Below are 15024 nucleotides of genomic sequence, written 5' to 3' on the forward strand. Positions count from 1 at the left end.
TACAGTGATAACACACAATCCCAGAATAATATTAACTGGGGTTACAGTGATAACTCATGACCCCAGAGTAATAGTAACTGAGATTACAGTGATAACATACAACCCCAGAGTAATAGTAACGGAGATTACAGTAATAACATACAACCCCAGAGTAATAGTAACTGAGATTACAGTGATAACACACAACCCCAGAGTAATAGTATCTGAGATTACAGTGATAACAAACAACCCAGAATAATAGTAACTGAGATTACAGTGATAACACACAATCCCAGAATAATATTAACTGGGGTTACAGTGATAACACACAACCCCAGAGTAATATGAATGTAGGTTACAGTGATAACACACAACCCCATAGTAACAGTAACTGAGATTACAGTGATGACTCACAACCTAGAGTAATATGAACTGATATTACAGTGATAACACACAACCCAGAGTAATAGTAACTGAGATTACAATGATAACACACAACTCCAGAGTAATATTAACTGAGATTACAGTGACAACACACAACCCCAGAGTAATAGTAAATGTGATTACAGTGATAACACACAACCCCAGAGTAATAGTAACTGAGATTACAGTGATAACACACAATCCCAGTGTAATATTAACTGAGGTTACAGTGATAACACACAACCCAGAATAATAGTAACTGAAATTACAGTGATGACACACAACCCCAGAGTAATAGTAACTGAGATTACTGTGATACCACACAACCCAGTGTAATAGTAACTGAGATTACAGTGATAACACACAACCCCAGGATAATAATAAATGAGGTTACAGTGATAGCACACAACGCCAGGAGTAATATTAACTGAGATTACAGTGACAACACACAACCCCAGAGTAATAGTAAATGTGATTACAGTGATAACACACAACCGCAGTGTAATAGTAACTGAGATTACAGTGATAACACACAACCCCAGAGTAATAGTAACTGAGATTACAGTGATAACACACAACCGCAGTGTAATAGTAACTGAGATTACAGTGATAACTCACAACCCCAGAGTAATAGTAACTGAGATTACAGTGATAACGCACAACCCCAGAGTAATAATAACTGGGATTTCAGTGATAACACACAAGCCACAATAATAGTAACTGTGTTTACATTGATAACTCACAACCGCAGAGTAATAGTAACTGAGATTACAGTGATAACACACAACCCCAGAGTAATAGTAGCTGAGATTACAGTGATAACTCACAACCCCAGAGTAACAGTAACTGAGATTACAGTGATAACACACAATCCCAGAATAATATTAACTGGGGTTACAGTGATAACTCATGACCCCAGAGTAATAGTAACTGAGATTACAGTGATAACATACAACCCCAGAGTAATAGTTACTGAGATTACAGTGATAACACACAACCCCAGAGTAATAGTAACTGAGATTACAGTGATAACACACAACCCCAGAGTAACAGTAACTGAGATTACAGTGATAACACACAATCCCAGAATAATATTAACTGGGGTTACAGTGATAACTCATGACCCCAGAGTAATAGTAACTGAGATTACAGTGATAACATACAACCCCAGAGTAATAGTAACTGAGATTACAGCGGTAGCTCACAACCCCAGAGTAATAGTAACTGAGATTACAGTGATACCTCACAACCCAGAATAATAATAACTGAGATTACAGTGATAACACACAACCCCAGAGTAATAATAACTGAGATTACAGTGATAACACACAACCCCAGAGTAATAGTAACTGAGATTACAGTGATAACTCACAACCCCAGAGTAATAGTAACTGAGATTACAGTGATAACACACAATCCCAGAGTAATAGTAGCTGAGATTACAGTGATAACTCACAACCCCAGAGTAATAGTAACTGAGATTACAGTGATAACACACAATCCCAGAGTAATAGTAGCTGAGATTACAGTGATAACTCACAACCCCAGAGTAATAGTAACTGAGATTACAGTGATAACACAGAACCCCAGAGTAATAGTAACTGAGATTACAGTGATAACACACAACCCCAGAGTAATAGTAGCTGAGATTACAGTGATAACTCACAACCCCAGAGTAACAGTAACTGAGATTACAGTGATAACACACAATCCCAGAATAATATTAACTGGGGTTACAGTGATAACTCATGACCCCAGAGTAATAGTAACTGAGATTACAGTGATAACATACAAACCCAGAGTAATAGTAACTGAGATTACAGTGATAACACACAACCCCAGAGTAATAGTAACTGAGATTACAGTGATAACACACAACCCCAGAGTAACAGTAACTGAGATTACAGTGATAACACACAATCCCAGAATAATATTAACTGGGGTTACAGTGATAACTCATGACCCCAGAGTAATAGTAACTGAGATTACAGTGATAACATACAACCCCAGAGTAATAGTAACTGAGATTACAGCGGTAGCTCACAACCCCAGAGTAATAGTAACTGAGATTACAGTGATACCTCACAACCCAGAATAATAATAACTGAGATTACAGTGATAACACACAACCCCAGAGTAATAATAACTGAGATTACAGTGATAACACACAACCCCAGAGTAATAGTAACTGAGATTACAGTGATAACTCACAACCCCAGAGTAATAGTAACTGAGATTACAGTGATAACACACAATCCCAGAGTAATAGTAGCTGAGATTACAGTGATAACTCACAACCCCAGAGTAATAGTAACTGAGATTACAGTGATAACTCACAACCCCAGAGTAACAGTAACTGAGATTACAGTGATAACACACAATCCCAGAATAATATTAACTGGGGTTACAGTGATAACTCATGACCCCAGAGTAACAGTAACTGAGATTACAGTGATAACATACAACCCCAGAGAAATAGTAACTGAGATTACAGTGATAACATACAACCCCAGAATAATAGTAACTGAGAATACAGTGATAACACACAACCCCAGAGTAATAGTATCTGAGATTACAGTGATAACAAACAACCCAGAATAATAGTAACTGAGATTACAGTGGTAACTCACAACACCAGAGTAATAGTAACTTAGATTACAGTGATAACACACAACACCAGAGTAATAGTAACTGAGATTACAGTGATAACACACAACCCCAGAATAATAGTAACTGAGTTTACAGTGATAACTCACAACCCCAGAGTAATAGTAACTGAGATTACAGTGATAACTCACAACCCCAGAGTAATAGTAACTGAGATTACAGTGATAACACACAACCCCAGCGTAACAGTAACTGAGATTACAGTGATAACACACAATCCCAGAATAATATTAACTGGGGTTACAGTGATAACTCATGACCCCAGAGTAATAGTAACTGAGATTACAGTGATAACATACAACCCCAGAGTAATAGGAACTGAGATTACAGTGATAACATACAACCCCAGAGTAATAGTAACTGAGATTACAGTGATAACACACAACCCCAGAGTAATAGTATCTGAGATTACAGTGATAACAAACAACCCAGAATAATAGTAACTGAGATTACAGTGATAACACACAACACCAGAGTAATAGTAACTGAGATTACAGTGATAACACACAACCCCAGTGTAATAGTAACTGCGATTACAGTGATAACACACAACCCCGAGTAATAGTAACTGAGATTACAGTGATAACTCACAACCCCAGAGTAATAGTAACTGAGATTACTGTGCTAACACACAACTCCAGAGTAATAGCAACTGAGTTTACAGTGATAACACACAACCCCAGAATAATAGTAACTGAGTTTACAGTGTTAACTCACAACCCCAGAGCAATAGTGACTGAGATGACAGTGATAATTTATACACAGAGTAACCAACATAGAATTTACACTATAGAGTAACAGAACTCACACTATAGACTAACAGAAACTGGGAATTGTGAAAATGTACACCGCAGATTAACAGAAAGGGAGTTTTTATTATTCTGGTCTCATTCTGTGCTCCTCTATTCTCTTTTCAAGGAGTCGGGGAACCCAAACACGTACTTCCATGAGAAGAACTTGCTGATCACAACCAGTGACCTGTTCATCGCTGGGATGGGAACTGCGGCCACCACCATTCGCTGGGCACTGTACATCATGATGAAGTACCCAGACATCCAGGGTAAGGAGGAGCATCAAATATCACTTTCACTTTTCCAGCTCAATTGGTCGTTTGCCAATCAGCAGCTCATGCTGGTACACAAGTGAACTTTTCAGAAGGCTAAGAAACGGCTCCTGCCTTTCCCACCCTCCCAACAAAGGAATGTCACCTTCTCTTGGTTAGTCGGGTATCTGACATGTGCGGAAACACATCACCATGCTTACCAATCTCCAAACTAAATAAATATTCACCAGGATGGTACCGGGACTAAAAGGGTTCAATTATGAGGATAAGCTAACCATCTTCATTGAGAGGGTTCAAGAAACCCAGTGAAGTGAGATGGTTAGAGTCCATGTTTAGTATTTGACAGCAACTAATGTCCTGTTCAAAAAGACTCAACTATTAGGTCAAATCAGGTTGCATAAGGTACAATATATTAAACAGGGGCACTTCCAACTACGAGTTCAGGAAGAAGAATTCAGTATCATCCTGTCTTGTTTCTGTGGAGCCCTTCTTCTCCCTGTCTGTCCTCCCTGAGCTCACCTTAGGACCCCTGCGTTACAGTGTGATAGGAGTACCGCCCCAGTCAAGAGTTTTGCAATTTATTACAATGAAAACCTACAGCAAGTGGGCTCGATTTTCTGGTGTGTGAGAAACAGAATTTGCATTTTTTATGCTGGGGGCGTGATAATCATTTTGAAAAACAAGCTCGGAGAGCCCTTCAGTAGGGAATGGTGGCTCCTGTATTCCCTTCATAGAATCGTAGAAAATTACGGCACAGAAGGAGGCCATTCAGCCCATCGTGTCTGTGCTGACCGAGAAAGAGCTATCCACCCTAATCTCACTTTCCAGCTCTTAGTCCGTAGCCTCGTCGGTTACGACACTTCAAGTGCGTATCCAAGTACTTTTTAAATGCGATGAGGGTTTCTGCCTCTACCACCTTTTCAGGCAGTGAGTTCCAGACCCCCACCACCCTCAGGGTGAAAAAAGTTCTCCTCAACTCCCCTCTAATCCTCTATCAATTACTTTAAATCTAGCAGCTTCTGGCTATTGATCTCTACTAAGGGAAATAGGTCCTTCCTAATTTTATCTAGGCCCCTCATTATTTTATACACCTCAATTAAGTCTCCCCTCAGCCTCCTCTGTTCCAAAGAAAACAGCCCCAGCCTATCCAATCTTTCCTCATAGTTAAAATTCTCCAGTCCTGGCAACATCCTCCTAAATCTCCTCCGCACGCCCTCTAGTGCAATCACATCTTTCCTGTAATGTTGTGACCAGAACTGTACGCAGTTGAATTATAGATGATTAAGGAGTGATTGAATTAAGCTGTTTAAGATGATTAATGGGTTTGATAGGGTAGATAGAGATAAACTATTTCCTCTGCTGCGCAGCACGGTGGCATAGTGGTTAGCACTGTTGCCTCACAGCGCCAGGGACCCGGGTTCGAATCCGGCCTCGGGTGACTGTCTGTGTGGAGTTTGCACATTCTCCCCGTGTTTGCGTGGGTTTCCTCCGGGTGCTCCGGTTTCCTCCCACAGTCCAAAGATGTGCAGGTTAGGTTGATTGGCTATGATAAATTGACCCTTAGTGTTAGGGGGATTAAATACGTGGGGTTACGGGGATAGGGTGGGATATGTGTTGGTGTAGGGGTTACGGGGATCGGGTGGGATATGTGTCGGTGCAGGCTCGATGGGCTGAAATGGCCTCTATCTGCACTGTGGGGTTTCTGTGATTCTCTGGTGGGGTGGGTGGTGTTGCTAGGGTGAGGGGGGAGTCGAGAACAAGGAGGAAAAAACCTTAAAATTAGAGCTCGGCCATTCAGGGGTGATGTTAGGAAGCACTTCTTCACACAAAGGGTAGTGTAAATCTGGAACTCCCTTCCCTTATTGAGGCTGGGGATCAATTGAAAATGTCAAAACTGAGTTTGATGGATTTTGTTGGATACGGAACCAAGGCGGGTAGATGGAGTTAAGATACAGATCAGCCATGATCTAATTGATTGGTGGAATAGGCCTGAGGGGTTGAATGGCCGCCTCCTGTTTCTGTGTTCCTATAAATAGAGTTTCTGTTTGCCTGATATGACATAAGTAACTCTCCTATTGGAAGACAGCACACTTACTCCAGAAAAGAATACTTGCAAATTCTGGAAATATGTAATTGGTCAATCTGCATTGCTGAAAAAGAACAGAGGGAGCTTGAGGTGCTTCAGGTGTTTCAGGATGGAAGGTACACATTCAAAACTTTAACTTGGCTTTTCTCTTGACAGAAACTAGGTCAAGGGTTGGCAGAAGCCAAGGCTTAGGGACTCCCTAAGTGTGCATAGGGGTAGAGTTTAACCAGCTAAAACCAAATAGCCTCATGGCATTGTTATGTCTGACATATGAGATGAACACTCTCAGTCCTCAAGCAGTTGGCCTATAATTCACAACGTGAGCTCTGGGCCAGTAGTGGCTTTCAAGTCATGCACAATTAACCTGAATGATGTGTGCATCCCTCTGTTGTTGGATACCGGTGTCAGCGTCTCACTGCTGAATGTGGACACATTCAAACGCTTTTTCAGCTCCCTGCCACTCCCTGCGCCCTCCACTGCCCTTTGCGGGTATGGTAATTCGAAAATTGGACTAGTGGGCTCAGTCAACCTCACTGTACGCTATGGAACAAAAGTTTTGCCAGATTTTTGTTTTCATGTGGCACGCCAAGGAGCTAACCTGATGGGACTGGATCTTTTCACTGTCCTGGGTTTTTCTTTCTTGGACACCGGCGGGTCTGCGATTCTGCACCGTGGCGCCAAACATGGCTAGCACTCTTCGAGGGTCTGGGCTGCCTGACTGCCTTCACCCACCAGCCCATGGTTGACTCCACCATTACCCCTGTCATTCAGCCACTGCGCCGCATCCCGCTTGCTCTCCGTGACGGGGGTCACAGCTGAACTAAAGCAGCTACTGGAAGCTGGCATCATCGAACCAGTTGATGCCTCCCCATGGGTCTCCAACCTGGTAGTCGCAACGAAAAAGTCAGGTGGTCTACACGTCTGTGTCGATCTTCGAGCAGTGAATAAGGCCGTAATCCCTGACAAATATCTACTGCCCACGTCAGAGGAACTCACAGCGCAGTTCTGTGGTTCCATCCTGTTCTCGAAACTGGACCTTCGACAGGGCTATCTACAGATTCCCCTCCACCCCAGCAGCAGGGACCTCACTGCTTTTGTGACACATGCTGGCGTCTTTCGGTACACCAGGATGCCATTTGGACTTAGCTCTGCACCCAGCTGCTTCCAAAAGGTGATGTCCTCTGTGCTCGCGGGCATTCCTGGGGTGGCCATCTACCTGGATGACATCGTCGTGCATGGGCCCTCGACCTCCACTCACGACGAACGCCTTCACAGAGTTTTCACGGCTCTAGCAAAACACAAGCTCACACTGAATGGTGAAAAGTGTGTCTTTGCTGTTTCAGAGATTGAATTTGTGGGGTTTCGGTTGTCGGCTGATGGTATATCCCCTCTCCAGTCAAACGTGGATGCCATTCACAGCATCCCAGAACCCAGCTCTGCAGCACAGGTTGCTTCCTTCCTTGGCATGACTGGGTACTACCTGAAGTTTTTGCCCCAGTACTCAGCCACCACAGCCCCACTGCGCCAGCTCCTGCGAAAGGGTGAGCCCTGGGTGTGGTCACAGCCTGTACGGAAGCTGTTCGCCTCCTCAAATCGCAGCTCACGTCGCCTCCAGTGTTGGCTCACTTTGACGTCACCAGCCCCACCCTCGTCACCTGCGACGCGTGCACTGCAGCTGTGGGGGCGGTGTTATCGCAGATACAGAATGGAGTGGAGAAACCAATCGCCTTTGCCTCCCGAGCCCTTAGCCCCACTGAACAGAAGTACTCAGTAGGCGAGCGTGAGGCGCTGGCGTGCATCTGGGCATGCGAGCGGTGGCACCTGTACACATATGGCTGTGCCTTCACCCTGCGAATCGATCACCAGGCTCTCACTGCCCTGCTGTCGACATCCGGTACGGGCCACAGACCACTGCGTCTATACCGCTGGTCTGACCGCCTCCGCCAATACAATTTCAGTCTCCAGTTCACACCAGGACGTGACAATGTTGTTGCAGATCTGCTCTCCCGCACTGTCTCTGCCCCAGCCCCACTCGTCAGGTCTGAACATGTGAAACAGGATATCGTCCAGATGCTGCACACGCCTCTTCAAACCACAGCCTCCCTCTAGGAGCTCAAAGCGGCCTCTGAACAGGATCCGGCCCTCTCCCAGCTGTGCACCTTCATCAGAGATGGCTGGCCTCGCAAGGTGCCTGAGGAACTGTCTGCCTACTCCAGAGTTAAAGAGGAGCTCTCCTGCTGGAATGACTCCTGTGTCGCACGTGGGCTCTGCACTGTGGTCCCAAGTGCCCTTTGTGTGCGTGTTTTATCCATGGCGCACGAGGGCCACTTGGGCATAGTGAAGCTCAAACAATGATGCCGAGACCTAGTGTGGTGGCCGGATATCGACAGGGAAATCAAGGCCCTGGTCAAGGACTGTGCAGCCTGCCTTGTAAGTGGCAAGACTGGCCACCAAGCTCCTCCACCCCTGCAGCCCCTTGCCTGGCCCTCTCAGCCCTGGGAGCACCTGCAGCTGGATGTCTGCGGGAAGATCCATGGTGTCCCCCATCATCAACGGTTCCTAGTGGTGACCTATGACCTGCACTCAAAATGGCCAGAGGTCACTGCCGTGGGCTCCGTCACCTCTCGGGTCATCATTGATATCCTGGAGTCCCTCTTCTCCCGCTGGGGGCATCCAAAGTCCATCACCACAGACAATGGCCCCCAAATGGTCTCTTCGGAACTCTCCTCTTACCTTGAGAGCAAGGGCATCCATCACGTACTACCACCCCGAGTCAAATGGGGGGGTGGAGCGTTTTAACCAGACACTGAAAAATGGCCTCAGAGCACACCTATCCCAGGGGTGTGCATTTGACAAGGCCCTCCTCCACACTGCTGCACTACAGAGCCTCCCAGCATTCCACTACAGGGGTCTCACCCGCATCCCTCATGCTAGGCCATGAGCTCATGCTGCCCCTTGGCAGGCTCCGCCCCTCGCTAGCTGAGAGCCCTGCTCCACCGGCTCAAGCCACAGTCGCTAGACAGCAGGAGAAGATGAAACTCCGCTTCGACCAATCGAAGAGGGCCAAGGCGCCCAACATCTCAGTCTCCGATTGGGTCAGAGTCCGCAGGCCTCACCGCAACAATAAGATGGCCTCATTCTGGTCCTCCCCTCTCCAAATCAGCCGCCAACTTGGACCAGCCACTTTCTGCCTCACTGACAGCTCTCGGTGGCATGCCAGCCGCCTTCGGAAGGTGCCAGCACCCCGATGCGGGATTATACGGACCTAATCCCCAAGCCTTACCCCCAGAGTGGCGGGATGCACATGTGGCTCAGCCAGCCAACCCTCAAGCAGATATTGTGCCTCAGCCTGCTCCTCACCAGTCCCCACTTCGGCCTGCTCTTCACCAGTCCGCACCTCGGCCTGTTCGTACACGTTCTCGCCCTGGCCACCTACAGGACTTTGTCACTACATTTCATGTTTGAAATTCTGTGAGGGGGGAGGAAATGTTATGTCTGACATTGGTGATAGGTACTCGATTGCCTTGGCCTGAGCACATGGAGTTTGATAGTGCTGTTATCGTTGTATTGTGTCTGACATTGGATATAGGTATTCGATTGCTTTGGCCTGACAGAGTGTGTTTGGATCAGCCATTAAAAGCAACATGAACTGAGCTCTGCATTCGGCCTCTGGATTATCTTTGCAAACGCAACAGGCATAGATCACTGGTAAGCTTGCTGCTGCTTCTCCACCTAGGACCACCCTACCCATTGTGACATTGGCTTGCAGAACTTTCATGAGCCAATTGGGAAGAATCTCAGCCCCCCCAGTGACAACCCCTTCCCCCCCACCCATACCTGCGCCACCCCTCGCCCCACACCACCCCCCAGATCCTATCAATGAGCTAGGCTGTTGCATCAATCAGCAGCAGCACCTGCAGTGGTGCAGAGCGGCCTGTTTTGGAGGGTTGACTCCAATCTGACCTCTCGTGGTCAGGTGTGCCATTGTGGAGCTGAATTCTGCTGAACCACTCCAGGAGCAGCACGTGGCACTGGTGGAATCGAAAAGAACGGGAAGGAAAGAAATCCCATACTTTTCAAAGCTGGCCGACTGATTTACACCAGGAGCCATCAGAAGCAGTGCCTTTTTCTTTATTGTATAACCTGGATTATCTATTGTGGTGTATGTAACCTGTTCCACCTTAAGAGAACTTAAGCCTGGTCCACCTTAAGAAAGGTACTACTTTCTTTGGCTGCTGTATACGTAATACTGGTGGGGACCACACCGGTATATAAGCACAGTGTAATAATATTGTATTCAGTATAGTCCGACCTCCAACCAGTAAAGACCTGTTGAATTTACTCTTGTGGTCTGTGTAGTAATTCTCACTATAACACACAGACTTAACAGTGGCGACGAGTCCGATTCTTACCCTGCTGCAGTAATTTCCACGGCGACTTCGTCCACAGACAGGATGTCGAAGAGAGGTTTCCACCCTCATCACCTACGGGAAGACACGTCGAGCGGCAGGCATCGAGCAACCGGAGTGCAGAAGACATCCTGACCTCGAAGCCTCCATCAGCGACTGTCAGCTTCTTCTACTACCTCGTGGTGGGTAAGCCGGGCAGCGACGCGACAGAAAGTCAACCGCGTTGGCTGTACAGACGGGGCTGGGAAGACGGAGGAATAAGGGCGGGGATATCGATCGCGACCGGAGATAAGGGCCGCATTCGGGCTAAAGGCGCAGCGTCTGGGGAAACTGAAGGCGCGAGAGCCGCGGTGAAGCGGAGACAGCGTCGGGGGACGGGTGAAGACCGCCAAGCGCGGGAAAACCGCCATTTTGTGGGCGGAGGACGATGGCAAGAGCGGGAAGCCGCCATCTTAGATAACATTAAAAATACGATAAATTGCTACGATGCCTAAACATGGGAACATTAATGCCTTCGACAGTGATATAGAAGACTGGGCGATGTATGTAGAACGCATACAAAACTATTGTAAGGCAAATAAAATTCCTGAGACAGATAAAGCACTAACATTACTAAACTTAATGGGTGCGAAGACATACGGGCAATTGAAACACCTGTTATCACCAGATGAACCGGCGGATAAGACGTTCGAACAGATTGTTACTGTCCTAAAAAAATCATCTTAGCCCCACGCCGCTGATGCTAGCGGAACGATTTAAATTTTACGATAGAAGACAGCGGCAAAATGAAAGCAATGCTGAATATTTGATGGAATTATGTAAGCTAGCAAAATATTGTCAGTTTGGAACGGGACTGACAGAGGCACTTCGAGATAGATTTGTGTGTGGTTTATTTAAACAGGATGCACAAAGGCGACTGCTCGAGGAGAATGAGCTGTCTCTCGAGAAGGCGGTCACTATGGCAGCAGCACACGAGGCCGCAGCGAGAGGCACGGCAGTAATGCAGCTACGGCCACCGGAACTCGGTACAAACAAATTGGGTTTGAGTTCTGTCAAATGTTGTCGTTGTGGAAAGACAATGCACGATCAGAACCAGTGTTGGTTTAAAAACCAAGAATGCAGAACGTGTGGCAGGTTTGGCCACATAGCTAAAGTATGCCGGTCAGGAAAGAAGACCAGCAATAAAAAGTCACCGCAAGGAAAATATGCAAAGGTACACAAGGTGACAAAGAACAGTTTGACTGAACAGAAGTCAGATTCAGACGCTAGCAGTAATGAACTGGATAGCTTAAGAATACACAACGTTGGTAAGGATACAGACCTCCAGACAATTTGGGTCACTTTTAAGATAGCAGGAGTCCAAGTAAAAATGGAATTGGACACTGGATCGGCATTGACGGTCATGAATAAGAAAGATTACAGAAGGTTATTCCAACATATTCCCTTACAGGATACGGAGATTATATTGAAAACGTACACGGGGCAAAGAGTGTACCCCATCGGAAAAATAGAGGTAGAAGTGGTCCACAAGGGCGAAGGAAGCCAAGTAATGGACTTATATGTGCTACCTGAAGGAGGTCCACCACTACTAGGACGGGAGTGGATTAGGAAAATGAATATGGACTGGCACGCCTTGAAAGCACTAACGGTAGATTCCGGGGAAACAGCTGTCAAACCTAAACGATTGTCCAGAATATTGGATGAGGCTAAAGAGGTGTTCCAGCCGGGACTGGGAACACTGAGAGGAATTACGGCAAACATCAAGATTGATGAACATGCACAACCAAAAATTTTTAAAGCCAGACCGGTACCCTATGCAATACAACCTGTGGTTGAAGCGGAGCTGGAAGCACTAGAACGTTCAGGGGTACTGTCTAAAGTAGATTGGAGTGAGTGGGCTACGCCCATTGTTCCCGTTATGAAACGTCCTGCGAACAATAAGCCAGGAGATCCAGGGAAGGTTCGCATCTGTGGAGATTTCAAGATCACCGTTAATCCGGTGCTTCACACGGTGCAGTATCCACTTCCACGGATTGAGGATATTTTCGCTTCACTGTCTGGCGGGAAACACTTCACCAAGATAGACCTGGCGCAGGCGTACTTGCAGATGGAGGTTGAAGAAGAGTCACGCCAATACCTCACGATCAACACGCATCGAGGGTTGTACCGGTACAATAGGCTGGTTTTTGGTGTGGCATCGGCTCCAGCAATTTGGCAGAGGGCCATGGAGCAGGTATTACAGGGAATTCCAGGCACACAATGTTACCTGGACGACATTCTGATCACAGGTGATGGTGATGAACAGCATCTCGCTAACTTGGAACTGGTGCTCAACAGACTAAAAGAGTATGGACTTAGGGTAAATCGGCAGAAATGTGAGTTCTTCCAGAAGCGGATCTCGTACTGTGGTCATGTCATTGACCGGGAGGGGCTTCATAAGTCTCCTGACAAGATAGCGGCAGTTGTAAAGGCTCCCGCTCCGGAGAATGTCTCTCAGTTGAGGTCGTTTCTAGGATTAATTAACTACTACCATAAATTTCTGCCAAATCTATCCATGGTGCTGCATCCGTTGAACGCTCTTTTACAGAAAGGGGTACCATGGGACTGGGGCGAAAACTGTAAGAAGGCATTTCGCAAAAGCAAAGAATTGATCACCTCAGAGGAAGTGTTGGCTCACTTCAACCCGACACTGCCTATTCGGTTGGCTTGTGATGCTTCTCCATATGGTATTGGGGCAGTACTCTCACATAAATTGCCAAATGGCACGGAAAGGCCAGTCGCGTTTGCATCCAGATCATTGACCTCCGCTGAGCGCAACTATGCGCAGATCGATAGGGAGGCCCTTAGCCTTGTATGGGGAGTGAAGAAGTTTAATCATTACCTACAGGGCCAAAAGTTCACACTTCTGACGGACCATCAACCGTTGGTGTCCATTTTCAACCCTAAGAAGGGTGTTTCGGTGATGACAGCACAGCGTCTCCAGAGATGGTCTCTTTTTTAGGGGCACATCAATATCAGATAGAATTCAAAGGTACGAAACAGCATGGCAATGCTGATGGCCTGTCACGCCTGCCACTACCTGAAGATGAAGACACGACGGAAGTTGACCCTGTTGAGTTATTTCATTCGACCATTATCGAGTGTTTACCTGTCACCAACGCAAGTATTGAAAGAGAAACCAGGAACGACTCAACACTGTCCAGAGTCTACGAGGTGACAGTGAAAGGATGGCCAACACGGGGTGATCCTCTGTTACCGGCATTCTCGGCAAGGCGAGACCAGCTGTCCGTCTGCCATGGTACTTTGATGTACGGGACAAGAGTGATTATTCCTCCCAAGTTAAGGGAAAGAGTTTTAAAAGAACTACATGAAGGTCATCTGGGAGGAGTTAAAATGAAAAGTCTTGCTAGGGCTTACGTATGGTGGCCGGGTATTGACCAACAGATTGAGGAGTTAACGAAAAGCTGCGCTGGGTGTCAAAAAGTGCAAAATGCACCTCCGATAGCACCGCTACACCCATGGGAATGGCCTTCAGCCCCATGGCAACGCGTACACATTGACTTTGCTGGTCCATTCATGGACTCCATGTTCCTAATCGCGGTGGACGCACATTCCAAATGGCCAGAAGTCATCAAGATGAATACCACTACTTCAGAAAAGACAATTGCGGTGTTAAGAACAATATTCGCAAGGAACGGATTGCCAGAACAGATCTGTTCGGACAACGGACCACAGTTTGTATCGGAAGAATTCCAACAATTCTTAAAGAAGAATGGAGTTAAACATTATACCTCTGCCCCATATCATCCGGCGACAAACGGGTTGGCTGAAAGATTTGCCCAGACATTCAAAAAGGCTATTAAGGCCATGAATGATGATCAGATTCCGCTGCAACACAAGGTCGATAAGTTCCTGATGTCATATAGAAACGCCGATCATGCCGTGACTAACCAAAGTCCTATGATGTTTTATAACAGGAGGTTGCGGTCCAAGTTGGACTTGTTAAAACCAAATGCGCGGAGGGAAGTGGAAAACAAACAGTTTCGGCATATTAACAGCAAGACCACTCGAACTTTCGACGTAGGACAACCAGTGATGGCAAGGGGCTATGGAAATGACAAATGGCAGTCCGGAACAATCAGGGCCAGACAAGGACCTCTGATGTACACCGTAGATATTGGTCAGAATGTGATAAGGCGTCATGCGGATCAACTGGTAGAGTCGAGAGCAAGGGTCGAACCCATGGTTGTGACAGAGACAGCTGTGGAAGACGTTCATGAACCTGAAGCATCTACCTCGGCCGAGAATGTATTTGATGATGATGACACCCAATACATTGGCAACCAACTAGAGGAGGCACCTCAACAACAAGAATCAGAGACCACTGAAAGGCGTTA

At 46.5% G+C, this 15024-nt stretch overlaps 1 protein-coding gene across 2 annotated transcripts in view; it reads left to right on the forward strand.

Moving 5' to 3' along the window:
- Positions 1–15024, forward strand: part of LOC147096252 (cytochrome P450 2K1-like) — an 86845-nt gene that overhangs the window by 56651 nt on the left and 15170 nt on the right. For both annotated transcript variants that reach the window (XM_085975099.1, XM_085975098.1), the window contains exon 6: positions 3988–4129. In XM_085975099.1, the coding sequence (XP_085831225.1) occupies positions 3988–4129 (142 nt within the window). The remainder of the gene's footprint in view (positions 1–3987; positions 4130–15024) is intronic.

This window comes from Somniosus microcephalus, unplaced genomic scaffold (assembly GCF_052327205.1).
Source record: "Somniosus microcephalus isolate GS21.2 unplaced genomic scaffold, FLI_Smic_1.0 unresolved_chr1, whole genome shotgun sequence".
NCBI classification, from domain to species: domain Eukaryota; kingdom Metazoa; phylum Chordata; class Chondrichthyes; order Squaliformes; family Somniosidae; genus Somniosus; species Somniosus microcephalus.